Source organism: Panthera pardus, unplaced genomic scaffold, assembly GCF_024362965.1.
Source record: "Panthera pardus isolate Hobbes unplaced genomic scaffold, ASM2436296v1 HiC_scaffold_21, whole genome shotgun sequence".
In the NCBI taxonomy this organism is placed as follows: Eukaryota; Metazoa; Chordata; class Mammalia; order Carnivora; family Felidae; genus Panthera; species Panthera pardus.
The window spans coordinates 5,324,209-5,351,753 of record NW_026526777.1 but is presented as its reverse complement, the minus strand read 5'-3'; the positions used below and the strand labels follow the sequence as shown (position 1 = coordinate 5,351,753).

At 47.7% G+C, this 27,545-nt stretch overlaps 2 protein-coding genes across 3 annotated transcripts in view; one reads left to right on the top strand and one right to left on the bottom strand.

Annotated features, from left to right (window-relative positions):
• The window catches only part of CD244 (CD244 molecule), a 30,282-nt gene extending 5,978 nt beyond the window's left edge, over nucleotides 1–24,304 (top strand). The window contains exons 2-9 of one of the 2 annotated variants that reach the window (XM_019433274.2): nucleotides 12,358–12,690; nucleotides 12,780–13,049; nucleotides 14,950–15,057; nucleotides 15,498–15,565; nucleotides 18,217–18,276; nucleotides 20,699–20,761; nucleotides 21,992–22,048; nucleotides 23,144–24,304. In XM_019433274.2, coding sequence (XP_019288819.2) covers nucleotides 12,358–12,690; nucleotides 12,780–13,049; nucleotides 14,950–15,057; nucleotides 15,498–15,565; nucleotides 18,217–18,276; nucleotides 20,699–20,761; nucleotides 21,992–22,048; nucleotides 23,144–23,224 — 1,040 coding nt within the window. In that variant the 3' untranslated portion in view covers nucleotides 23,225–24,304. The remainder of the gene's footprint in view (nucleotides 1–12,357; nucleotides 12,691–12,779; nucleotides 13,050–14,949; nucleotides 15,058–15,497; nucleotides 15,566–18,216; nucleotides 18,277–20,698; nucleotides 20,762–21,991; nucleotides 22,049–23,143) is intronic. The other variant, XM_019433275.2, reaches the window with a different exon arrangement.
• A 2,675-nt stretch (nucleotides 24,305–26,979) lies between these two features.
• The window catches only part of LY9 (lymphocyte antigen 9), a 28,482-nt gene continuing 27,916 nt past the window's right edge, over nucleotides 26,980–27,545 (bottom strand). The window contains exon 10 of the mRNA XM_019433266.2: nucleotides 26,980–27,417. Coding sequence (XP_019288811.2) covers nucleotides 27,349–27,417 — 69 coding nt within the window. The 3' untranslated portion in view covers nucleotides 26,980–27,348. The remainder of the gene's footprint in view (nucleotides 27,418–27,545) is intronic.

The window sequence follows — 27,545 nt, the reverse complement described above, 5'->3', positions numbered from 1 at the left end:
AGGGCTGCTGGCTTTTGTTTTGAGGCCCTACAAATGGGAAGTGAAGGCTCGAGGGTGTGGAGCCTGGAAGGCGAAGGTCACAGCCCAGGGAACCACCTCTCTGTGGAAATCCCTATAGTAGAGTCCTTTCTGGCAGTTAGCCAAGATGCATTCTTGAATTTAATTGATTAAATAAATAACTTCACTAAGGCTTTACTGTGTTCCAAGAACTTCGAGAGATTCTGTGGGTGAAGCACAGATGGAACCTGTCGATAGTATCCTTCAGAATCTTTCAGACGGAGGAAAACAGGCTTGCGCAGCAGCGATGATAAGGGAAGACAGAAAACGCTCAGTGTCACTGATGGGCAAGATTCGTTTAGAACACAGCGGGAGCTCTAAATGGAGATTGCTTCTGGGGGGAGAGGGGAGCCTGGGGGTGGCCTTAAAGGATGAAGAATTGCTTAGGAGTTGGGGATAAGGTAGAAAGATAATGTGAGCAGAGGGACAGCTGAACGGATGTAGGGAAAACACAGGGTTTGAACGGGAAACAAAAAGCAAGTGCACCTGTTACCTTGGAGAAAGATAGCAGAAATGAGCTGATCCATTTAACTGATACAAGGAGTCGGGGAGCAGGGCATGGGCTGAGTAAGGTCGACAGAGGTTAGGGGGTTGCCTTGTCTGAGCAGAGGAGTCGATATAGCCAGCGAAGCCCCCAAGGGTGGGGCTAAGTCAAAAGGAAGACAGGAGGGAGTGTGGGACGTGGGCCCTGGAGGGTGTTTTATCTACTTTATGATTTTGCTTTGACTGGAGCCGGCCCTGCCCCAGCACTTTTGGGATCTCGCTGAGCTCTGTTCACTAAGTCCCCAGCGGCTGCCCTCTGCGTCGCCTTCACCCCGAGCCTGGTGGCACAACCCTGAGCTGAGAAAACCTCAACATCCTTTTGTTGGCTGGTGGAAGCAAACTGCTCCGAGCCTCTCCCCCGCCTGCCTCCCGGGCTCTCAGGCCGCACCCCTCCTCCACCAGCAGGTCCAAGGCAGAGGGAGCCGACTGCAGACGCTGCACGGCTTTAGAGGCTGCAGCTTCGGCACCCGGGCTCCGGGCTGAGCGACTCCCTGGAGTCCTTGACCGCCCTCCGTGCGGGCTGCCCATTTCGTCCCGAGTTGGCGGTGGGGATCAACCTGTCCTCTGCCCTCCCTCTGCAGAACTACCGTTTTACTCCATTCGCTCTTAACCACCGGAAGAGGGGCCCCAGAGCTGCTAAGCAGTAGCAACAGCAGTGGTGGTGGCTCCGGGGGCCTCCCCTGACCACCGGAATTTGCTGTGGCTTCTCCCCTCTGAACAAGCCAGCCCTCCCTGTCAGACCTTCTCCATCTCTCACTCAGCAGGGCTGACCTTGTGCGAAGGTTCTGTTTTCACACTGGCATCTCTTGGGTCTCCATTTGGCGTATAAGCCCCCCAGGACAGGGACTGAGTCACAGCACCCAGTATACAGTACCTTGCTTGCTCACTTTTCCACTGTACCTTCCCCACGACACCCCGCCTGCATCCCCTTCCAGCCCCGGCCGGTTCCGACCTCCTGCCTCCCCCGCAACACCAGGCTGGTGAGGGCTGCAGAGGGTAATTCAGCACCAAAGAGCAACCACCGATTCGGAGCCTCCAACCTCAGCGGAGCAACACGTGTGTTGGAAATCCTTGTTTCTGGCTCTCAGCTCCTCCTGTTCCCCAGAAAGCTGATTCCAGACCTTCCGCATCTCACCCAGGGTCTGTGCCACTGACACAGGCTTCATTCATGGGCCTACCCCCTCCTTCTGCGAGGAAGCAGATGCCAGGGAGGGATTCCAGCAACCCGCCGCCATTCCCCAGTGTCAGAGACGCCGGTGAGGGGCTCCCCAATGTCAAGCACCTCGTTTACCCCCACGAGCAACCCCATCCACCTCTGCCTTTCCGTGACCGGTGCTTTTCCGCGTGCTCTGGGCATCACCACTTCATCCACGAGCCCGTCCAACACCCGCTTGACCCCTGATGACATCTCTGACCTTCAACTGCTCCGTTTCTGCTGGCTTTCCACTCCCAGTTCATTCCCCTCACATTTCAAAAAAACTGTGTTGGAACACCACCCAGTTTCCCCCTCTTGTCTTCCTTTCCCGTGTGTCTCTGTCCCTACTCACACAGAACGCTTTGCTTCTGACACTCCCAGTCACCACCTGCGTGGGAGTTTTCCCAACCCATTCTCTGTGACTCCAGCTTGGTGTCCGTCTTATAATTCAACTCAGTTCTGATGCTGTCTACCCAGAGATAGCGTCAGATCCCACAGGCTAAGGGCTCAGTCCCACAAGACTACGCGTCAGTCACAAACCCAGGTTGTCACCTGTGCTTCCGAACAACTGGTTAGAGACCAAAGGTTCCAAGGACCACCCCCCTCTTCTGGTTCGATTAATTTGCTGGAGCAGGGAAACACTTATGTTTAGCAGTTTTTTAAGGGAGATGATGAAGGATACCGATGAGCAGCCAGATGAAGAGACACATAAGGCAAAGTCTAGCGTGGGGGGTCCTGAGTGTGGGACCTTCGGTCTCCATGGAGTTGGGCGGTGTGTCATCCTCCCGGTGTGGACGTGTTCACCTACCTGGAAATTTCCCACACCTGTGCTATTGGGATTTTTTTTTTTTTAAACAAGGATTTTTAAAAAAGTGTATTTATTAATTTTGAGAGAGAAAGAGAGAGAGAGAGAGAGAGAGAGAGAGAGAGAGACTCTGCACAGGTGTGTGAGAATAGGGGAGGGGCAGAGACAGAGAGAATCCCAAGCAAGCTTTGCACTGTCAGTGCAGAGCCCTATGTGGGGCTCAAACTCACGAACCGTGAGATCATAGCCTGAGCCAAAGTCGAGAGTCGGATGCTTAACCGTCTGAGCCACCCAGGCGCCCCTGTGCTACTGGGATTTTATGGAGGCTTTCTCACACAGACGTGATCAGTTATTAACTCTGCTTCCAGTCCTGTCTGCCCTCTGGGGGGTAGGGGGTGGGGCTAGTTTGAATTAATACCAACTCAGCTTTCAGAGAATACAAACCCTCCTGTACAGCTCTCTCTTCCCCACTTCATGTTGTCACAAGTCGCGTCTTTATACGTTGTGAGCCTATTAACATAGATTTATAATTGTTGTTTTGAGTATTTTCTTTTTTTTTCACATCAGATAGGAAAAGAAGAGTTACAAACCCAGAATGCAATGATACCGGCTGTTATCGTTATCTACGTAATTCCCTTTAGCGCCGTTCTATATTTCTTCACGTGGCTTTGAGTTACTGCCTCGCATCTTTGTCCCTTCAAGCATGCCTTGCAGGACAGATCTGTTGGCAACGGTTCCCAGCTTTTGTTTGGGAACTTCTTCCTTGGTCCTTCATTTTTCATGCAAGATAATTTTGTTGGATGTACAATGCTTGGTTGGCAGCTTTGTTCTTTTAGCACTTTATATATGTCATCTTACCACCTTCTAGCCTCATGGTTTCTGCAGAGAAGTTGGTTGTTAATCTCACTGGGGATCTCTTGTGTGTGACAAGTTGTTTCTCTCTTGTCGCTTTCAAGATTCTGTCTTTGGCTTTCGACAATTTTGATCTATTTAGTTTGCTAGTTTTTGCTTAGGATTTTTGCACCCATGTTTCTGAGTGAAAGAGCCTTGAATTTTCTTCTCTTGTGATATTCTTGAAGATTTTGGTGTCAACCTGATAAGTATGTTAACCTAATAAAACAAATTTGGAAATATTATCTCCCATCTCTGAAAGCATCTGTGTAAGATTGGAGTTCTTTCTTTTAAAATATTTCTTCGAGTTAACTAGGGATGCTAACTAGGTCTGGAGTTTACTTTGTGAGAAGGTTTTTCAGTATAGATTCAGTGTACTTAATAAATTTTTCTATTTAATCTCAATTATAAAAAATTATTGATGGAAAGCAGTTTACAATTCTTAAGATCTTTTTTTAAAATATACATTTTAATTAATTAATTAATTAATTAATTTGGAGAGACAGAGAGCACAAGAAGGGGAGGGGCAGAGAGAGATGGAGAGAGAAAATCCCAAGGAGACTGTGCTGTCAGCGTGGAGCTCAATGCGGGGCTCGAACTAATGCAACTGTTGAGATCATTACCTGAGCCAAAATCAAGAGTCAGTCGCTTAACTGACTGAGCCACCCAGGCACCCCTACAACTCTTAAGGTCTTAATATCTGTAGGAACTGTGGTGATGACTTAAACCCTGATGTTGCTTATTTGTACCTTTCCACATTTCTTTTGATCAATCTATCTATGCATTAACCATATTTTGATTTTTTTATAAAATAAAAAAAGGCTGTTGATCCACTGTTGTGTAATTATTTTCCATCTCCTCTTTCTCTGCATCCTTTCTCTTTTTTTGAACTTAATTTGTTGTTCCTTTTGTGGGTTCTTGAGATTGATGCTTAAATAATTGATTTTCAACCTTGTTATTTTTATAATATATGTATTTATATGTTTTTTTATAATATATGTATAATATATATAATTTCCCCTTTAATCATGGCTTTAGATGCATCTCATGAGGTTTTATTTATTTATTTATTTTTTCGGTGCAAAATTACGGTTTTATTAAAGCACAGGGACAGGACCTGTGGACAGAAAGAGCTGCCCCATGAATTTTGATATAGTATTTTCACTATTAATTAGTTCAAAATATTTCCTAATTTCCATTGTGATTTCTTATCTCTCTTTTGAGTTTAGTCAAACAAATAGAAATTTTTTATAAGGTATCTTTCCTTATGTTGATTTCTAGTTTGAAAATCGTTTTATGGCTCTACCTATGGTTCAAATTTTGTAAAAGTTTATGTACTCTCTCTCTCTCTCTCTTTTTTTTTTTTTTTGTAGGATTTTATTTTTAAGTAATCTTTACACCCACCGTAGGGCTGGTGCTTACAACTCCAAGATCAAGAGTTGCATGCCCCACTGACTGAACCAGCTAGACTCCCCAAAATGTTGATATACTTTTGAAAAGAATGTAAATTTTGACATTAATGGGTGAAGTATCCTAAATAGGTTATCTAGGTCAAATTTGTTAATTAGTTTTGTTTTTCAAATCTATATCCTTACTGATTATTATTATTATTTTTGGTCGGCTTTTTCCATCTGTTACTGGGGGTATTACTGGTAGCTCCTGCTATGACTGTGGCTTTTTTCCATTTTTCCTTTTACTTCTGTAAATTTTAAGGCTGAAACAATTTTAAATTGTTCAAACAAATTTACTGTACATCTTCCTGGTGTATTGGACTTTGTGTTTTTATTAAGCATTCTTATTTGTCTTTTTTAATTTTTTAATGACTTAATTATCTGTTTTAAAATTAAAAAAAATTTTTTTTAATGTTTATTCATCTTTGAGAGACAGAGAGAGAGAGACAGAGCATGAACAGGGAAGGGGCAGAGAGAGAGGGAGACACAGAATCTGAAACAGGCTCCAGGCTCTGAGCTGTCAGCACAGAGCCTGACGCGGGGCTCGAACTCACGGACCGCGAGATCGTGACCTGAGTTGAAGTCGGATGCTCAACCGACTGAGCCACCCAGGTGCCCCTGTTTTTAAATTTTTTAATTAAAAATTTGTTATTATTAAAGTATAGTTGACATATGGGGCGCCTGGGTGGCTCAGTTGATTAAGCGTCCGACTTCGGCTCAAGGCATGATCTCGAGGTTCGTGAGTTCGAGCCCTGGTCAGGTTCTGTGCTGACAGCTCAGAGCCTGGAGCTTGCTTTGGATTCTGTGTCTTCTGGTCTCTCTGCCCCTTTCCTGGTTGCACTCTGTCACTCTGTCTCAAAAATAAATATTAAAGTATAGTTGACATCCAGTGTGATATTAGTTTTAGGTGTACAACATAGTGATCCCTCTTGATCTTTAATAATGCATTTTCCCTTAAAGTTCAAAGTAGACTTTAAGTGTCAGAGTAGGCTAATCTTAATATAGCTATACCAGCCTTCTTATGGTTAGTGTTTGTATGAAACATATTTTTCATTTTCTTAAAGTTTATTTATTTATTTTTTAATAATCTTTACACCCAGTGTGGGGCTCAAACTCATGACCCTGAGATCAAGAGTCGCATGCTTTTCTGACTGAGCCGGCCAGGCACCCCTGGAACATACTTTTCATTAAAAAAAAATTTTTTTTAAGTTTATTTGTTTATTTTTGAGAAAGAGCAAGTGGGGGAGGGCAGAGAGAGAAGGAGAGAGAATCCCAAGGAGGCTCCACACTGTCAGCGTGGAGACTGATGTGGGGCTCAAACCCATGAACCATGAGATCATGACCTGAGCAAAAACCAAGGGTTGGATGCCTAACTCTCCGTGCTACCCACGTGCCCCATGTATTTTTCATTTGTAAGAAATGTTGAAATGGTGGGGCGCCTGGGTGGCTCAGTCAGTTGAGCGTCCGACTTCGGCTCAGGTCATGATCTCACAGCTTGTGGGTTCGAGCCCCACGTGGGGCTCTGTGCTGACAGCTGGGAGCCTGGAGCCTGCTTCGGATTCTGTGTCTCCCTCTCTCTCTGCCCTAACCCACTCACATTCTATCTCTCTCAAAAATAAATAAACATTAAAAATTTTAAAAAAAATGTTGAAATGGTGCTTGTAAGAAGCATGTAGTTGGGTTTATTTTTTAATACTGTCTGATCGTCTTTGCCTTTTATCTGAGTATTAAGTCTGTTTATATTTAATGTAATTACTTAGTGTTTTGGATTTAAAGCCACCATATTGCTGTTTACCTTCCCCGGTTCCACCTATTCTATACTCCTTTTTTTTATTCTTTATTTTCTCCTTTTGGATTGATTACATTTATTTCTTCATTCTTTCTTCACACTATGTATTAACTTCATAATTACATATCATCTTACTCTTCATTTAGGTATTAGCCTACAGATTAGAGGATGCCTTATTGGCTTATCAAAGTTAATATAAAGTAATAGTTTTTTGTCACTTCTGGACAAGGCACTTTAATTTTCTTTGTCCTATTTTCAAATTAAGTGTTATTATTGTTTGTATGTTAATGCTCTCAATATTTTAACTCTGCAAGACCTCATTGTTATGTGTTTACACAGTCAGCATTCATTTATGTGTAACTATGTATTTATGGTTTCTGTTGCTCTTCATTTATTTATTCTTATCTTTGAGTTTCCATCTTGGGTCATTTTCTGTATCTGAAGGGTATCCTTTGGCATTTTCTTTAATACAGATCCGCTTGTGACAATTTGTCAGTTTTTGTTTTTCTGAAAATGCCTTTATTTCATCTTCATCTTTGAAGCATTTTTTTTCACTGGTATAAAATTCTAGGTAGGTAGTTATGTTCTATCAGCACTTTGAAAATATCATTTCATTATCTTCTGGTTTTTATCTTTTATGTTTAAATGTCAGCGGTAAATTGTTTCTTTTGTGAACACGATTTAGTTTTTTTCCCCTTTGGCTATTTTAAGATTTTTCTCTTTGCTTTTGGTTCGCATAATATTTAAAAGTGTGCTTAGGGTTTTTTTTGTTTTGTTTTAATGTTGCTTGGGATTTGTAGCACATTTTTTTTTTTTAACAAGTTAAACATGGGGCTTGAACTCATGACTCTGAAACCAAGGCCTGAGCTGAGATCAAGCATCAGATGCTCAACCAGCTGAGCCACCCAGGTGCTCCTGGTATTTGTAGTACATTCTATAAATCTGTCTTAGAGAATTTTTTTTTTTTGTGCTCTGGCTTATTATCAGTTTCCTCATTTTATTTATATTTATTTATTTTTATTATTTAGTTTTTTAATTATTGAACTACAGTTGATATACAATGTTATATTAGTTTTAGGTGTGCAAAGTAGTGATTTGACAGTTCTATACATTACACAGTGCTGACCATGATAAGTATAGTTGCCGTTGGTCAAATGCAAGGTCACTACAATATTATTATTATTATTATTATTATTATTATTATTTAAATTTATTTATTTTGAGAGAGAGAGAGAGAGAGAGGGAGACAGTGAATGGGGGAGGGGCAGAGAGAGAGGGGGAGAGAGAGAGAATCCCAGGCAGGCTCTGCACTATCAGTGTGAAGCCTGATACGGGACTCAAACTCACAAACAGTGAGATCATGACCTGAGCCGAAACCAAGAGTCGGATGCTCAACGGACCGAGCCACCCAGGCACCCTGGTCACTACAATATTATTGACTATATTCTCTATGTTGTACTTTTCATCTCATCTTTCATCTCTCTGACTTATTTTATAACTGGAAGTTTTATCTCTTAATGCTCTTGACCTATTTTTGTCCATCCTCCCATCTCCCCTCCTTCTGGCAGCCATCAGTTTGTTCTCTATATTTATGAGTCTGCTTCTTACAAATCTGTTTGATGGCTGTCGGTTTTAGAAAATTCTCATCCATTATTTCTTTTGAATTTATCTCCCTGTCCTCTCCTGGCTCTCCAATTACGCTTCGGTTAGATTTTTTCACCGTATCTCAGACGTTTCTTACACTTTTTCTTGTATATTTCCATCCTTTTCTTTTTTTTTTTTTTAAGTTTATTTATTTTGAGAAAGAGAGAAAGTGCATGCGTGCAAGTGGCAGAGGGGCAGAGACAGAGGGAGAGAGAGAGTCCCAAGAAGGCCCTGCTCAGCGTAGAGCCCCATGTGGGGCTCAATCTCACGACCACAAGATCACAACCTGAGCTGACATCAGGAGTTGGATGCTTAACCCACTGAGCCACCCAGGCACCCCCATTTTTGAAATATATGTTTTTTATTAAGTAAACTCCACACCCGACATGGGGCTTGAACTCACGACCCTGAGATCAAGAGTCACGTGCCCTACTGACTGAGCCAGCCAGGTGCCCCACTTTTGTTTTTCTGTAATTCAATCTGGATATTTTGTTCTGCCTTATCTTCCAGTTTTCTGATTCTCTTTTCAGTGGCATAAATGGCTTTTATATCTTTCCAATGAGTTCAGTTCCAATTTTTCAGTTATTTTGTATTTCATTTTTACAATTTTCCTTTGGTTCTTAAAAAAATCCAGTTTATCTGATAACTGTTGCTGCATAATGAACGACCCCAAAACTTAGTAGTTGAGAACAACAGTGAATGTGCTAGCTTGCGATTTTGGCTGGGCTCACTGGACCATTCTTTTGGTTTCTGCTTGCGTCACTCGTGCATATATGGTCAGCTGTCAGGTTGGCTGGAGATGGCAGATCTAGGGTGGCCTCACTTGTGGTTGTTTACCTTCGCTCTGTGTGATCTCTTATCTTCCAGCAGGCTATCTCAGACTTCTTAACATGTCAGCTAGACAAGGTTCCTAGAGAACAAGTAGAAATGGGCAATGCCTCTTCAGACATAGGCTTAGAATCGGCACAACCTCATTCTTGCTGCAACGTATTGCAAAGGCCAGCCCAGTTACAGGAGATAGGGAAACGAACCCCATCTTTTGACGAGGGGAGGAGCTACAAAGTCACATTGCAAGGGGCATGGCCAGATTTGCATTCTATGACACTGATTTTCTGCTGAAATTTTCAAACTTTAAATTTTAATTCCTTGAAACATTAAATACAATTACCTTAAAGTTTACGACCGATACTTCTGTTATCTGGATGCCCCTTGAGGCTGTTTCTATTGCCTATATTTCCTTTTGGGTTTTGGACATGTTTCCTCTTCTTATGCTGGCTTGTTTTTTTATTTCATTTTGGACACTATGCATTAGAAATAACTTAATGCCCGTGTCGATGTTATTTTCCTCCAGGAATAACTTACATTTGCCTCTAGTAGACAGCCAGGTCAGAAATACTGGAAATTCTAGATCACTTTAATCCAGTTCAGAGTTGAGATCATTCAAAACTAGGCTTCAGTTCCTGTGAGATCTTGTCTACTTCTTGTTCACTCTTACTCTCAGAGGGTAGCTCTTCGTGGTACTACCACCAAATCTGATGGATTTTAGGTACACCCACTTCTTAACACGAGGTCCCTGAACCCCATGTTCTTTTAGTTCCTTGAGTTTATTGCAAGCCTCCAGGAATAGAAGTAAAAAATGCTGGTCTTACCTCTCTGAGTTGCCTTCTTCCGGATCTTGGCTCCATAATATTTCCCTGTTTTATTAGCTCCCTGATGCCTTTAGCAACATGCTTTTATATTTTGCTCGGTTTTTTTTTCCTAGTTTTTCTTTGTGGGAGGGTTGGTTAGCAGGTATTAATGTGGTCTTCCATTATTAGAATTAGAAGTCTTTAGGGGCACCCAGGTGGCTCAGTCGGTTGAGCGTCTGACTTGGGCTCAGGTCATGGTCTCACGGTTTGTGCGTTCGAGCCCCGTGTCAGGCTCTGAGCTGTCAGCACAGCATGTTGGAGTCTGCTTCGAGTTCTGTGTCTCCCTCTCTCTCTCTGCCTCTCACCCCCTCATCCTGTCTCTCTCTCAAAAATGAATAAACATTAAAAAATAAAAAAAGAATTCTTTAGATGATTTTCTTAACTCTTCAGTGCATGCTGTGAAATAAAAGTATGTTCTGCTCTCAGATCACAAACCCTCTGGAGTCAGGAAGCGTGTCTTAAACACAAAGAGGCCCCACCTCTTCAGGGCCCTGGTCACACGGGGGATTGTAACCAGTGGGGATTGTTCTCAGGATCTCTGTGCAATATTTGATAGGTTGGCCTGTTCTCATACATAGGACCATAGGAGACAAAGGCACAATGTCTGTTTCAAGTTTGGCAATGGGCTGAGCCAGTTCAAATCATGAGACTATGCATCGGAATCCCATGTGTTTTCTTTGTTTTTGTGTTTTTTTAAAGATTCTTTTTTTAAAAAAAGTAGTATCTACACCCACCATGGGGCTCAAACTTACAACCCTGAGATCACGAGTCGCATGCTCTACTGACCGAGCCAACCAGGTGCCCTGGAACCCTATGTGTTTTATTCTTAGGAGTGTCAAGATCAAAGAAACAGAGTCTATCAACCAAATAGTAATTAAACTTTCTTTGATTATTTACTCCGGCTCTGAGGAAATGCCAAGGTGAAGGTGTGGTTGGGAGTGAGGGCATTTATAATGCATGTAAGACATCTAAAAATCTGCTTCTCCCTTGCTTTCCCCTCAACGTCCTCTATGTTAACAGATTTGTTTGTATAACAATCCCCATCTCTTATTCTCTCTTCCAAATTCTTTCTGACCCTCTCTGGCAGACCTTTTTATTTCCTGCATCCACGGGGCCATGCCACATAGCTCCCCTGCCAAAAATGGCCACTGGAACTTCTGTTTTTCTTCACTGACAGCACTAGGCTTTCCTAGGTCAGGCAACAGCAAGCAGCTCTGTGACACCCCTGTTAATTATCATACATCTCGATCCCTGTGGAGGACAAGTGCTGGGATATACCAAGGCAGGGTGCTTTTATTTGTCTCTAATTCTTCTTTTTTTCTTAAAAAAAATTTTTTTTAATGTTTATTTATTTTGGGGAGACAGAGAGACAGAGTAGGAGAGGGGCAGAGAGAGAGAGACACACACACAGAATCTGAAGCAGGCTCCAGGCTCTGAGCCGTCAGCACAGAGCCCGATGTGGGGCTTGAACCCAGGAAGCGCGGGATCACGACCCGGGACGGAGTCGGACGCTCAACCAACTGAGCCACCCAGGCGCCCCTTTCTCTAATTATTCTTTAGGGATCAATCCCCATGGAGACTTCCTAGGGACTAGAAACTTGGCAAACATTAATAAGTAATGACCGCAGTTTGCTGTGCTACGTGCTACAAGAGAGGGTTATGAAACTCGCTCTGTGGGAGGACAGCGGAGCGAGCTATGGATTCAGCTCGGAAGGCCAGGCTTACTGGGTGTGGCCCTTCAGAATTTCCAGCAGTCACCGCTGGCCAGTAGTGGCTGCCTCAGCACCGCGGGGAGGGAGTCAACGTCGGATATGGTGTTTGTAACATTGTGGTTAAGAGCCCATCCTGTAAAAGCAAATTGAGTGCATTTCAAGCTCATTGTTCTTACTGTGTAGCTTGGGCTAGTTACTTTTAAGTTCTTTCTAACTCAGTTTTTTTTTTTTTTTTTCACCTGTAAAATGGGGATAAAACTCTCATAAGGTCACTGTTAAAACATGTAGTTAAATATAGTTAAAACACATGAAGTGTTTAAAATCTGCTGCCCACAGTAAGAAGGCGAGAGAGTTTAGCTATTATTACTGGCCGGTGGGCTCCTTTAGACAAGGGGCACAGAGCTTGGGGAGAGGGGAGGCAGGAAAGGGAAGTACACCTCTAGGCTCTCTTGGCCTCTGGTCTCCTCATAGGTGTCCCCATCTTCTTGCCACAAGGGAAGTGGCATCCGATTGCCCACAATGTTCAGGGCTGATGCCCTTCCTACCTCCTCCAGCCTGAGTTGTCTTCTCTGGAATCCCTAGATTCTGCTAAACGTGTGGTTGGACTCTCAGGAACATGTCTCCGGTTATGGCCTCCCAAGACACTGGCAAAGAACGTAGAATCTGTTCAGTGGAAGAGGCCGGGGCCCTCACCTTCAGAATCTTCTGTGATACTGACATGGAAGTGTGAGTCTGATCATTGCAGAGATAAAAATTGGACTTTGAATCATCTCAACAAAAGATTCGGTTTTATAACCCAGAACTTAAGTCTCACCATCGAAGCAGCTCAGCAGCAGGACAGCGGCTTCTACATCTTTGAGGCGACTGATGAGCATGGAAAAGTTACGAACTACACGTTCCAGGTTTCTGTATTTGGTGAGTCCCTAGAACAGCGCCGCCTGCCCCGCGGACTCCTGTAGGAGTTTTATTTCCAGTGCCTTTCTGATCAGAATCTCTGCTTCCAGATCACGTAGGGGAGCCCCACGTACTACAGGACTTGAAGGTCCTGGAGGGAGGGAGGTGCCAAGTGACTCTGTCCTGCTCGGTCCCCAGCGGTGATAATGTGAGCTACGATTGGTATAGAGGGAGCGTGCTGATCGAGACGGGAAGGAATCACAGCACACTGGAGGACTGGATCGATGCCAACAGCTCGCACATATATACCTGCAATGTCAGCAACTCGGTCAGCTGGACAAAGCGCACCTTCGTCCCGCACTGTCCGGGTGGCTCCCAGCGTAAGTGGAGCACTGTGGGCTCTAACAGGGGCTGGAAGCGTTGGAGCCCACAACCAGGCTCACGCCCGAGATACCTGGGCATGAGATCCCCCGGCTGCCTTGCAGCATCTCCTTGGGGCAGTCCTCGTCTCTGGGCACACAGTTCCCATAAACCAGGCCTATCTTAGTCTGGGATGAGTTTCGTCCCCATCAAGCATCTCCCAGAAGATTCGAGTTTTTCCTTCATTTTAGGGAATGCTGGTCTGTCTGATGAGTCACAGCCCTGCTGTGGCTGCTGATTATCCCTTCCTGGGAGAGACGGACGGGGAACCTGTTTCCTCCTCCCAAGTGAGAACTCCCCCAGGCCATGTAGTTCCCCAAGAGGTAACAGCAGTGTCCTGGGGCTGTGTCCTGGAACATCAGGATGGTCACAGGGGTTCCTGGAAGAGTTCTTGGTTTATTGCTTACGCACATCCTAAGAGTTACCCTGAGTTAAGTTTGCACCGATTTTTATCAGATAAATAAAGACTTAGTGCGCCATCAGCACGGGCACTGCAGGTAAAAACCTACCTGCTGTCTCTGTCCTTAAAGAGCTTACAGCCCAGCAGGGGCCACAAAACTAGGCATTCCTGGGCGAAAAAGAAACGAGCAAGCCGAAGTGATTTGGAGTGACAGGGACACTGGCTTTTGGGTCATGTCAGCTACGGTTTCATGATTCACTAGCTCTGTGATCTCAGGCAGTTTCCCCAACCTCTCTGAGCCTCAGTTTTTCTGCCGGGTAATATGGGGATGATAACAGGTACCTGGCAGGACTGCTGGTAAGATTAGATGAGGTAACGCTTGTGAAGAGCACGTAATTCCTTTCCCTTCTCCCCTTGCGGGCGGGCTGATACAGCAGGCTGCATGTGTGACACCGACGTTAAATGTGGAAGTTCAAATGAGGAAGAGCAGCGGAGGCAGGAGGGGCAGGAAGGGGAAATGGGAGAATTTCGCGGCACATAGTGGGGTGCAATACGTTCTGTTCAGTTAACAAAAGAATGGACAGATGTAACATATGCCGTGCACATATCAGATCATGTGGTCAACCCCCTTATGTAGATGACATTATCTCCTTTTTAAAAAAGCGTTTATTTTTGAGAGAGGGAGAGAATGTCAGCAGGGGAGGGGCAGAGAGAGAGAGAGAGAGAGGGAGACACAGAATCCAAAGCAGGCTCCAGGCTCTGAGTTGTCAGCACAGAGCCCGATGGTGGGGCTCGAACCCACGAACCGCAAGATCATGACCTGAGCCGAAGTCAGACGCTTAACTGACTGAGCCACCCAGGCGCCCTGCCCCTCTCCTTTCTTTAAAAAAAAAAAAAAAAAGTTTATTTATCTTGAGAAAGGAAGCAAGAGCACAAGGGGGGGAGAGGCGGAGAGAGAGGAGAGAGAGGAGAGAGAGGAGAGAGGGGAGAGAGAGAGAGAGAGAGGGAGAGGGAGAGAGGGAGGGAGAGAGGGAATCCCAAGCAGTGTCTGCACCAGAAGTAAGGAGCCCAATGCGGGGCTTGATCCCACGAACCGTGAGGTCATGACCTGAGCTGAAATCGAGTCAGATGCTTAACTGACTGAGCCCCAGGTGCCCCAACATTGTCTCCTTTTGTAAGTGAGAAAATGGAGGCTCAGCAAAGTTAAGGGAGTTGCCCAAAGGCACGGAGCCAGGCCTGTGAGACAGTAGTATCCACACTCTTAGCATCACTCGGGGGAGGTCACGCTCTTAGCATCACTCGGGGGAGGTCACCCCACCCCACTGCACAGAGAGCCAGCCTCGCTGACGAGCTCAGCGGGGCCTGAGAGAGGAGTGTGGGTCTGAGGCAAGTCGTGTGTCAGACGGGAAGGGAGGAGAGAGAAGGCTGAGTGCTCAGGCCTCACGCGTCCATGTCCCCAGAGGACAAGTCTCTGCACTTGTTGCTGATCATCGTGGTCCTTCTAATCACGCTGCTCCTGGGCACCCTCACCGGCTTCTGTGTGCGGAGGAGGAAGATGAAGCAGTCACGTAAGTGGAGGGTCCCCGGGACGTGCTGTTGTCCGACCTGCCATCCCCCAACGCACCCGCCTGGGAGCACAGCACCTGCTTCTCTTCTAGAGCGTTGGGACGTGTGTGCGTGCACGTGCGTGCGTGTGTGTGTCTGGGGGGCCTTTCTCCCAGCTCACGCCTTCCGGGGTTCCTCGAGGTGCATACAGCCCAACGTGCAGATTCACCTGCCGGTGGCCGGCTTGCTGGGGTGCGGCCCGGGGCCTGACGGGGTAGGTGTGTCGGGTGGTTGCTGGTCCCGTGCTGGCCTTCTGGGGAGAGCACCCGTCTGCCTCCTTTCTAGAACCTTTCTCGAGGTCTTGGCCACCTGGGCTGGAGGTGGGACCGTGCGACGCGGAAGCTTGGACAGGACACCCTCGGGAGGTCTCTGCATCTCTGTCTCTGCTGCTTTTCTCTCACAGAGGACGGCACAGAGGAGTTTCTGACGGTTTATGAAGATGTCAACAACGTGCAAATCAAGAGGAATCAGGTACGGTACCCTAGGGCCCGGGGTCTCTCTTCACTAGCCTGGGAGATGCTTCTCGGGAGGATGGCCATCAGGAGCAGGGACACTAGTGTCTTTTCCAAGTGACCCGTGGCCTTTCCGTCTGTCTTCCCCACCAGCCTGCTAGCTCTGGCTGTGGAGGAAAAGCAGAAAACAAGAGAAAACCTGCTGAGAAGGACAGAGCCCGACAAATCCCCAGCAGATGGCAGAGCACTGCTCTTGCCTGGCCAAATGGTGCCCCGGCGTCCTCCTTTCTGCCCAGCCTCTCCAGCTGGGCTAAGCCCTGGGAAGAATCCAGCTGTCTCGTATTTTGCGCCTGGCCACAAATTCTCGTGCCTTGCAAGTCCAAGTTTGCTTTTCTGGGTCCCTGGGCTGTCGCCCAGGCTGCGGAGGATGCCAGGCCGACCAGCCAAAGCGTAAGAGCGTTGTAGCTGGCCCCGTGGTCTGCGTTCACGGCATTTTGGGAAGAGGCCTGAGTCCGGCTGAGGTGCTAGAGAAGGGAGCTAGGTTAGCACGAAGCCGCGAAGCCGGCGTGGCCTCCTTGGGAACCTCTCCAGCCAGCCTCGGCAGGCAGGGGCCAACTCCGCCTGGTCCCCGGGGGGTGTAGCGAAGAAGGGAACTGCAGAACGGTGCAGGGTGCCCCCCACCGCTCTGCCCCTGGCCAGGGCAGGAAGTGGTGACAGACCTGGGGGAAAGGCAGTGCCTAACCGAACTGCCCAGTGGGCAGGGTGGGCCGGGGGGAGGAAGGCCCTCTTCCTATCCCCATTCCTGGAGCTCAGCCTGAGAGGGCAAGGCAGGAAGTCACAGGGGCTGGGCTCCTCTGCGTGAGGCCTTGTAGAACAGAGAAGCCACTTCCCTCAGGTCTGGGCTCGGGGGGAACCACGAATCGGGGCAGCTACCCCCGCCCCCGTTTCCTTGCTCAGCAGTGGAATAACGGGGTAAGAAACACAAAGGGGTCTTTTTTCCCCCCATCACTACCATTTGCTGGGACAAATTCCTGAGGGCAAGTGTATCTAACTGCAGTCACTGAAGCCCATGCTCATGACAAATTGCCTCTCCTTTCAGTTAGGTCTTTGAAGGAGAACAGAGGAAATCTATTAAAAAAAATTTTTTTTTTAATGTTTTATTTATTTTTGACAGACAGAGATAGAGCGTGAGCAGGGGAGGGTCAGAGAGAGAGGGAGACACAGAATCCGAAGCAGGTTCCAGGCTCCGAGCTGTCAGCACAGAGCCCGACACGGGGCTCGAACTCACAGACCCGCAAGATCATGACCTGAGCCGAACTCGAACTCGGCCGCTTAACCAACTGAGCCACCCAGGCACCCCCAGAGGAAATCTATTTAGAGTATAAGAAACCTCGTGGGGGACTCAGGCTTGTTTCTCTGCTTCTGACTCAGGAGCGCCTCCCTCTGGGAACTCCTCCCTTGCTGGCTTTTCCCTCCTGGCTCCAGGGTTCTGTCTGCAGGCCTAAATCTCAAGTTCATGTGATCTTCCTCTGGGGCTTGCTTCTGACCTCTCTGCAGACACTTTCCTCAGGTCTGGGCAGAAAAGAAAAAGAGGAAGCTCCTGTTTCTTGCCAGATGCCCACAACTCTTTAGCCCTCCAAGACGGCTGCTGTTTTTTTGCTCTTAGCTTCTTCCTTGTCCAACGAGCCCTGCTGGCCTCCTCTCACTTCCTCATCAGAGCCCAACTGGAAATATGTACTCAGGAGTGGGCAGCACAAGACACCTTCAGCCCCGTCTCCTGTGGGCAGGAAGAGAACAGGAAAAGGCCCGTGCCTTTGGCCTTGTGTCCAGGACTTCATCCAGCTCTGTAGCTGCCCAGGCGCTGGCTGGAGGCCAAGGGCAGACTAGCTGCTGAGGCTGGATCTAGAGAGGGGGCTTCGAAACAGTGAAAACCTCTGAATGTGAAGGCCCTGACGTAAGGCTCAGAGCTCAGCCCTACTCGGAGCTCAGCCCGTTATCGATGGTTATGTGGCAAACGCAAGTTTCTAAGTTACCGAAGTAAAGCAAGTGGCAGGAGACCCCTTGGACAGGGTCACTCGGTGGGATCCCTTCACGCCTGGGTGGTTCCTTGCACGTGACACTTAATGACTCCAGTGTGAGTTGCTTTTTCTACTGTTTTCCCCCATCCTGGGGTGATTAATGACCACCTCCTTCCAGGAGACCCTCTTTAAAAAATTTTTTTTGGTAATGTTTGTTTATTTTTGAGAGAGAGATGGGGGGAGAGGCAGAGGGAGAGGGAGACACGGAATCTGAAGCAGGCTCCAGGCTCCGAGCTGTCAGCACAGAGCCCGACGCGGGTCTCGAACCCATGAGCCGTGAGATCATGACCTGAGCTGAAGTCGGACACTTAACTGACTGAGCCACCCAGGTGCTCTTTTCTTTCTTTCTTTTTTTTTAATGTTTACTTATTTTGAGAGAGAGAGAGAGGGAGAGAGCAGGCGGGGGAGGGGCAGAAAGAGAGGGAGAGAGAGAATGCCCGGCAGGCTCTGTGCCATCAGTGTGGAGCCTGACGCTGGGCTCGATCTCGCGAACTGTGAAATGATGACCCGAGCCAAAATCGGAAGTCAGACGCTCAATAGACGGAGCTACCCAGGCCCTTCCCCCACCCCCCTTTTACAATTTCTTGTGCAGGAGCAGAAGCCGAATCCCCCTGGAGAAGGGAGCACCATCTACTCCATGATCCAGTCCCAGGTACGGCTCTGTTTTCTCGAATCCATTCCATACCTGTCTATGGGTCTTCCTGATGCCTTTCAGAAGCTCGCACTCTTTTAAAAAAAATTTTTTTTTTTAACGTTTATTTATTTTTGAGACAGAGAGGGACAGAGCATGAATGGGGGAGGGTCAGAGAGAGGGAGACACAGAATCCGAAACAGGCTCCAGGCTCCGAGCCATCAGCCCAGAGCCCGACGCGGGGCTCGAACTCACGGACCGCGAGATCATGACCTGAGCCGAAGTCGGACGCTTAACCGACTAAGCCACCCAGGCGCCCCAAGGGAAGCTCTCACTCTTGAACGGCAAAATAAGAGCCTGGTGCTCCTAGAGTCTGCGTTAAGTTGGTGGAAAGATCCATGTGGTTCTGAAGTACCTTGGCAGAGCTGAACAGAGCGGGGGAGACCGGTGCAGGCATTCTTTCTCTCTCCATGCCTGGCAGCAGGCGTGGCCCAGATAGTCAGCAGGAAGAGGGAGCTCGTCAGGGGACCCAGCTTCTGTTCTCCCTCCCTTCTACTGCCAATACTTGGGGCCCTTATAGTTTTTCAGAAAATCTCTGCTCTTTATTATATGTGTTTTCAGGAATGGATCTGGATTTTTCTCTTTTATTATGACTTCACGATAACATTTATTAAGTCCTTACCGTGTCTATTTTCACTCCTTTAAAGTTTATTTTATTTAGTTTGAGAGAGAGAGACAGAGAGAGAGCCCAGGATGGGCAGAGGGAGGGAGAGAGAGAGAATCCCAAGCAGACTCTGCACTGTGAGGGCAGAGCCTTACATAGGGCTCGAACTCGTGAACAGTGAGATCGTGACCTGAGCTCAAGAGTCAGACGCTTAACCGACTGAGCCACCCAGATGCCCCCACGTCTATTTCCTTAATGAATCTCACAAAGCAGCCTCACAAAGTAGGTCTCACACAACCTCCATTTCTCAGATGAGGAAACAGACACAGGTTAACTAACGTGCCCCAGGCCACAGACTTGGGTGGTGGCAAAGCTGAGCTAAAGGGCTTCTGAGCCTCCACTCCACCTGCCCCTCCCCACCTCTAACATGCTGGGATTACAGACATTGGCCCCTAAACTGGAGAAACATCCTCTAATTTCGACAACTAAAACGACATTACAACCTAGGCCAGGGTATCTCCTTCAAGGGTGACACTGCCTCTAGGTGGCAGTGATGAAAAGTCTCTGATAAAGATGGCTTAAAGATTTTTAAGTTTCCATTTTTAAAAATTAAAAAAAATTAAAAGCAACTCTTTTTTGTAAACAATGTTTCTTTAATTTTGAGAGGGAAAGAGGGAGAGAGAGCACGATAAGGGGAGAGGCAGAGAGAGAGGCAGAGAGGAAACCCCAAGCAGGCTTCCCACTGTCAGCACGGAGCCCGATACGGGGCACAAACCCACAAACCGTGAGATCATGACATGGGCCTAAATCGAGGGTCAGAGGCTTAACCGACTGAGCCACTCCAGTGCCGTTAATTTTTTATTTTTTAAAGAATTAAGTCCGGAAGGAGCAACCTCTCCAATTTGGTGGCTAAGCTGCGGGGCAGAGAAAATCCTTGGGGGATGGTGACAGGCTTCAGAGAAAGATCAAGAGAGGAGGAAGAGAGAAAGTGAATGGGGTAGAGGGGAAGGGAGGACAATGAAGGAAGAGGGGAGTGGAGGAAGAAGGGAGGGGAGGAGGGAGAGAGGTGCTCAACCCTCATGGCCACTTTGGAATTCCCAAGCTGGGCGTTTCCTCATCCTGCTCCCCATAAGATAATGGGATTCACTGGTAGTGGGTCCAAGTCAAAGCACCTTAAAGAGAGATGTAAGATATCTGCCAGTTTTCTGGCTTTAGCCACATTGGATTCCCACGAAAGGAGTCTGAGTATATGCAAGGAAGAGCTCATCCCAGACTGAGAGGTTGAGTGAGTGAGAAGGAGCCTGTTCTTCTGGAGTTCTTAGAAGGAAGACGGTTACCTGCCTCTGAGGACACCTGGTTCAGGTGCAGAAGAAGGAAGGCATGTTGCCAAAGGGAGGCACTTGAGGGGCTGAGGAAAGCGCTGTGGAGAGTCTGGGGTTTAAATTCTGCTTCTCCTGCGAACATACTGTCTGACTTGGGCCATTTTCCCTTTAGGAACCTCATCTGTCGAATGGGGCAAATGGTGATCGTTCCTATCACAGGGGTGTATTATAAGGGTTGGGGGACCCTACAGTACACAGTAAGTGCTAGCAGCTATGTTTACTGACACAGCAGGACCAGCATCCAGGCTGTCTGACCTCTTGGAGTCCAGGGCTCCTTTGAATAACATTTTCAGCTCTGCCCGGGCAGAACTGGGGGGAGGCGTGGAAGAGGTGACCTCCCTCCCTAGGATTGTCCTGGATCTATGCTTCTGAAATACTTTTCTTATCTTCTCATTAGCCTTCTGCTTCCACATCACAAGAAGCAAATACCTTGTATGCATTGGTACAGCCTTCCCGGAAGGTGAGTCTTTTCCCACAGGGGGTGCTGTGTATTTCACGTGTGCACAGGCAGGTGCGCGTTTGCCGAGTGTGGTGTGTGTGCTTCCCTGTGAGTTGTCTTCTGCTATGTGTGTATCTGAGCCGCTCGGGTTCAGGGGCTCTACTTAAATGTTAATGGGCTAACTAGAAGTCTATTTGGAGAAAAAGAACAGGTCGGAGTCTAAGAGAACAGTGGATTAAAGGAGTGTCTCTAGGAGTTTCTGTGAGACAAGTACAATCAGAGACAGAAGGGCAGTGCTTTGTGCACAGGGACCAAGGAGTCCTTAGCAGGTCAGCCGAGGCTATGGCGGAGAGAGACACCAGAGGGGTTACCAAGGTGGGAGAATATAGCCCAGAGCCAGAGGAGCAGCCAGGACCTAGAGAGACGCAATGGTGACTTTCAGGGAACCAGAAAACGGTTCTGGCCAGTCATCTGCTGATGGGGGGCTCCAGGCTGAGGCAACCCATCATGGTCCTCTCGAACCCTGCTCCAAGCTGAGCTCGCAGGTCTTATGTGTACCTGGTGCCCACGGTCATCTTTTCACCTTGGGTGGGAGAGGGGTTGGAAGAATGGCATTTCCGAGGTTGGAGTCACAGTATGAAGACACAAGCTTAACATGGTGGGTAGTATGGGAAGTTGGGAATGTGCCAAACTGCGGAAGTGTTGAGTACATGCAGGTCAGGGTCAAATGGGGGGAAGGGTTTCAAACAGGTTTTCAGGCTTTTTTATTCACTCTCCTTCCAATAAGCCATTCAATCAACTTGGCTTCCACCTCAAGGGATATTTGCATTTAAGTTCTGCGCCGTAACACGTGGACATATGGATGGTCACAGGCGCCAGGGTCACATGCTTGGTGTTGTTTGGGAGACTACGTATTACTGAAAGTGCTTCTGAATTCCAACGTTTCCAGTGTTTCACCGTGATCAGGGTCAGGGTATGTGTTACGGTTAGTTCTCACGTGTGTTCTAGAACTGCTTACGCTGCGGGGGTGTGCATATTACGTGTTGATGAGATGCATGGTCACAGGTGGTATTTGCATCAGGTCTGTCTGAAGACACGCGCGTATGTGCTGGGAATGTGTACACGTGCGGGCCTGAGGGGTACGTGGGCGTGGGAAGTGGGTTCAGAGGTCTGTTTTGGAGCCTCACATCAGTTAGGAGTGGGACATTTCCCAACTTGAAGTTAAGTACTCTTTACTGTCTGAATTTCCAGTCTGAATCCAAGAAGAAGAACCACGGCTCTTCCCTCAATAATACTATCTATGAAGAGGTAAGATTCTGGAGCTCCTTCCGGAGGGGTCTAGTGCCCACAGGATGGCCTGGAAGTTGTACGTTTGTGAAAAAGTCATGCATAGGGTCTCAGAATCGTAGAGGTTTTAGGGATCCCCTAATCCAAATTTTCATTTTAGAGACAAAGAATCTGAAGTCGAAGGAAAGTGAGGGTCTAATTCAAGGTTGTATCATGTGTTGGTGTTGGACTCCTACTGGGGAGCTTGGGTTTTAAATTAGGGCTGTCCTCTGGCTAGTCCCCAGTTGTGGGCTGCACATTGGACACGTCTCCTTTCCAAGGGTGTGTAGGGCAGGAGTGTGGAGAAGGGAGGAAAAGTAAATCTAAACGATTTTCTAAAGTTCGCAAGTAATTGGGAACCATTCTAGGACACAGGTCATCTTAAGCTGCTGCTGGGGGCGGACACTGTAAAGTGACCATTGATCCTGGTAGTTGGGTGGATTCCCATCAGGCCGCTTTAAGGACTGGAAAACAGAGACTCAACAGTTGAGGGTATATCGGAGGTGTATTAGGTATATTGTAGCCCGACAGTGGTTTCAAGTTAATGATCTCATTTAATCTTCACAGAATGCTATGGGGGTAGAGATAATTGTACTTCCCACGTATACTCAGAGAAACGAAGGCATGGAGGGCACTCCCACCCACTAGGCTCACGGTACACCAGAGCTTCCACCCGTGGTCCAAGGAAGATGTTGCCAGTGGTCGTGAGGGAGAAGGCGGATGGGTGTCTGCTGGGATTCCTGGCACTTCAGCTGTAGCCCCACATTAACGCCAACTGGACAGCCCAGGGGACAGCCCACTGTTGTAGGGGACCCTGAGTGGGCCAACGCAATCTAGGATGGGGTCGTGAAGAACGGGGGTGTGGTTAAAAAAAAAAAACCACTAGGATTGGAGCCAGAGGAACTGGGTTCAAGCCCCTCCATTGCTTCATATTCGTTGTTGAGGCTGAGTTATTTGTGGTACGACTCCCAAGTTTCACCTTCTTAATCTGTAAAATGGGGGTAACAGTTCATACCTCACAAGGGTGTTGTGAGGCTCTCCTGTGGGAGGGTCTGAAGTTCTTCTTCTCTCCCGCAGGTTGGAAAGAGACAGCTCAAAGCCCAGAACCCTGCTCGACTGAGCCGCAGGGAGCTGGAGAACTTTTCTGTATATTCGTAGTTGCTGCCGCGGGTCCCCTTCTCTCACATCCCAGTATCTGCTTTGGGACTCAGCCCAGTGGACGATACCACATGAGTCTACAGAACGGTGCCTGGTCTGGAGAGGATACGGGAGTTCGTTCAGGGTCTATATCTTGTTTTTAACATGATTTCTCTCAGCCAAGACTGTTAAATAATATCTCTCAACTTACAGACTGGACAAGACTGGGCGGAGAGGTTGGGTAGTTCGCGAAAGACTGCAAAGCAGGTGCTATGCAAATGCAGGGTGTTGTATTATTAGCATCGAGATCCCTTCCCCTGGATTTCTAACGTGTTCCTCATCTTCTCCTCTTCTTTAATCTGAGATGACCACATTGCTAGACCCTCCCCTGCCCCAGGCCCCTCTTCCAAAGGGGAAGGAAAGATCATGGTGACTCAGGGGGAGAGAAACAGCTCCACCCCACGAGGATGAACTAAGTAGCTGTAAGCTGCCGGCAGGTTCTCCAAGGGACCGGACCTAGGCTGTCCTCAGATACAGAGGAAAAACTCCCCCGCCACATAGTAAACCTTTACCTCTGGCCGCTTGGTCACAAGGGAGAGGGCAGGAGTGAGAGTAGATGGTACAAAGTAAACCCATCTCAGAGTGGAAAAATCACCGTGAGTCCACGCTGTTCCGGTAACTGGGCCGTGGGACCAGTTTTGTCTGCGGTATGATGTGTGATTATTAACCCGTTATTGATTAAAAACACATGTTCAGAAATCTGTCTTGGCTTCTGCACAATTAGAGACCGTATTCTGTTCAAGTTCTGAGTGCCGATGAGCGCTCTCCACGACGCTTGCTGGAGGGAGGGCTCAGCCAGCCGAGCAGCTGCGAGCTAGGCACTCTGCTGGGCTCCCAGCGTCCTCGGGCCAGACTCTTCCACCAGGCTGTGGGGCCCAGGCCTGAGACTCTGGCTGAGCCCAGGAGACGGGTGAGGGTGAACGGGAAGAGGTCCGACTCAGAGACCAGACGCCCTAAGGCAGCACGTGGAGCCTGGTTCTTCAATTACCCCGCTCTGTATGTAACATATGAATTTAACAGAAGACTATGCTGTTATTCGGAGGCAATCTAAATTTCTTTTCTGAATGCGTCCCCTCCGTATTCTGTACTTTTCCTCTCTGTCATAGTCAAAGGGCAGTTGCGCCCATCACTAAACACATGTGTGTTTCATTCCTACGGAGAGGGGTCTGGACTCCTTGCAATCTATCGGGGTCTCCCAGCCTTGTTCACACTGGAGCAGACGATCCCGGGATTCCCAGATCCGGGGCCACTCAGTCTCGTGGGGGAGAGCCACACAGTACACACTTGCTCAGGTCCTGCCTGGTCCCTGTCCCCTGGGGGCTGTGTGGCCGGTTGGCTGGCTTCCTCCTGGAGACAGATGTGGACAGACCACATTTTGGAGGAGGTGTCAGGGCTAAAAACCAGGAAAACATATGCAAAAGGAGTCTGGGGGTTTGGGGCACGTACTGGGAGCTGAGTTGCAGTGGCAGGAGTCTGGAAGCAGAAGGAGCCAGAAATGACGGGTGTTGGAACAGCTCAGATGAACACCAAAGACATTCGCCACTGACTTGGCCTTTCATGCATCCTGAGTCGTGTAGATGTTGAGCTGGCCAGATTTATCTAAGCAGCAGAAGAGACCCTAGGGGCCCAGGGCTTTTGGGGACGCTGTATTCTGGGGTGTAATAATGTACAACATCATCATATTATGTGTCTTCATTGAGCTTCTGAAATAATGCCTTACAAGGATAATTATCCATGCAACGACCAGCCAGCGAACAAGCAGTAATTAAGCTCCTGCTGTGTATGGAGCACTGCTTGGCCCCCGGGGGGTACCCACTGTAGGACACAGAAGATTTACTGACTCCACGGCCACGTGCAGGAGAGTATGACAGCAGAATTCCAACGTTAAAGGACATAAATGGGCTTTGAGATTCCTGGGTGGCTCAGTCAGTTAAGCATCCGACTTCAGCTCAGGTCACGATCTCGTGGTTGGTGGGTTCGAGACCTGCATTGGTCTCTGTGCTGACAGCTCAGAGCCTGGAGCCTGCTTCAGATTCTGTGTCTCCCTCTCTCTGCCCCTCCCCTGCTTGTGCTCGCTCACTCTCTCTCAAAAATAAAGAAACTTAAATTAAAAAAAAAATGGGCTTCGAGGTGCATGTGACACAAACGTACACTATAGTATCATGAATACAAGTCAAGGGTAGAACAACTCACAGGGGGATAAGGCTGTGCTACAGTCTGGGGGAGAGGAGACATACTATGACTGTTCTGCAGCCGGACCTGACAATAAGGAGGGAAGTTCCTTTGGGTAAATATGGGAAGTTTATGTGGAAGGGGCATTTTAAGCCCTTAAAAAAGATATCCAAAGAATGATACACACATATGATTAAAAAAAGAAATCCGAGGTACAAAAAAGTATACAGTAAAAACAACAACCTAGTTCACTCCCCAGAGGCAGCCCCTGATAAGTTTTTTTGTTATTTTCTTTCAGAGCTTTTGCATGACTACATAAGCATACAGATCTACATTTCTTCGTTTTTATTTTTTTTTTAACATGTATTTATTTTTGAGAGAGCGAGAGAGAGAGAGAGAGGGAGAGAGAGAATCCCAAACAGACTGTGGTGCCAGAGTAGAGCCCGATGTGGGGCTCGAACCCACGAACCATGAGATCATGACCTGAGCCGTAATCAAGAGTCGACTGCTTAACCGACTGAGCCACCCCGGTGCCCCGATACACATTTCTTCTTTATCCAACTGGTAGCAAGTGACACATACTGTGTTGGACCCTGTTCTTTCTGTTCTTAGAGCTCATTTCTTATTAGCACACACTGGTCTTTACTTTCTTTACAAAAGTGGCAGGGCTTGCTGTTGCCTGGATACGCCATTGGGCATTTAGCCAGATTCTTCCTAAATGGACATTTAGGCTATTTCTGTTCTTTCATTCAATTTTTTTAAGTTTACTTTTTTATTAAAAACATTTTTTTTACATTATTATTTATTTTTGAGAGACAGAGAGAGACTGAGCACAAGTAGGGGAGGGGCAGAGAGAGCAGGAGACACAGAATCCCAAGCAGGCTCCAGGCTCTGAGCTGTCAGCACAGAGCCCGATGTGGGGCTTGAACCCCCAAACTGTGAGATCGTGACCTGAGCCGAAGTCGGACGCTCAACCGACTGAGCCACCCAGGCGCCCCTTTTTTAAAGTTTATTTTTGACAGAGACAGAGCATGAATGGAGGAGGGGCTGAGAGAGCGGGAGACACAGAATCGGAAGCAGGCTCCAGGCTCCGAGCTGCCAGCACAGAGCCTGACGTGGGTCTCGAACTCATGAACAGCGAGACCTGAGCAAAGTCGGCCACTTAATCGACTGAGCCACGCAGGTGCCCCTCTGTCCTTCTATTTTATTTTATTTTATTTTATTTTATTTTATTTTATTTTATTATTTTTTTTTTTAATTTTTTTTTTAAGGTTTTATTTATTTTTGAGACAGAGAGAGACAGAGCATGAACGGGGGAGGGGCAGAGAGAGAGGGAGACACAGAATCGGAAGCAGGCTCCAGGCTCTGAGCCATCAGCCCAGAGCCCGACGCGGGGCTCGAACTCACGGACCGCGAGATCGTGACCTGAGCTGAAGTCGGACGCTTAACCGACTGAGCCACCCAGGCGCCCCTGTCCTTCTATTTTAAAAGATACTGCAGTGGACATAATTTTACACAGATCTTCGTGCCCATGAGTGAGAATATCTGTTGGATCCATTTTATCACCTGTTTAGAAGATGGGGTGAAGGTCCAGGGCCCTTTCAACCACATGTGGCCAGCCTTGGCAAAGCTCTAAGGTGGTGCATCTGAACTGAGGGCGGGAAACTGAGCCTGCGTGGAGATGGATGGAGCAGGGGCCTCTCGAAGGCCAGGGACTCCCAGAAGGAGCCTGTATCTGATCTGTTCATGAGCTTGGGAAGTTACAAGGGTGAAAGGAAGGGCGAGGGTCAAACCCAGGCACCTCTGAGACGCTGAAGGCAGTTCCGAAGTGCTCTGTCTGGAAGAGTGCCAGGCCCTACGCAGTCCAGAACCCTCTCTGACCACAGGGAGGGAAGCAGCAGCTGCTTTTCTTTTCAGTCCAAATTTTCATAGGTAGGGGTTTCAGGAGACTCCAGATCATTCTGCTGTGGTGGCACCACCACCTGTGAGCCAAAAGACACACAAGAATATGGTTAATAAAGCCTGGGAGGCCCTGGTTTCCTCACCCCTGTGCCGGTGAGAGAGGGAGGCGAGGCCAGGTCCATGGTGTAGAAGTAGGATCATATGGACT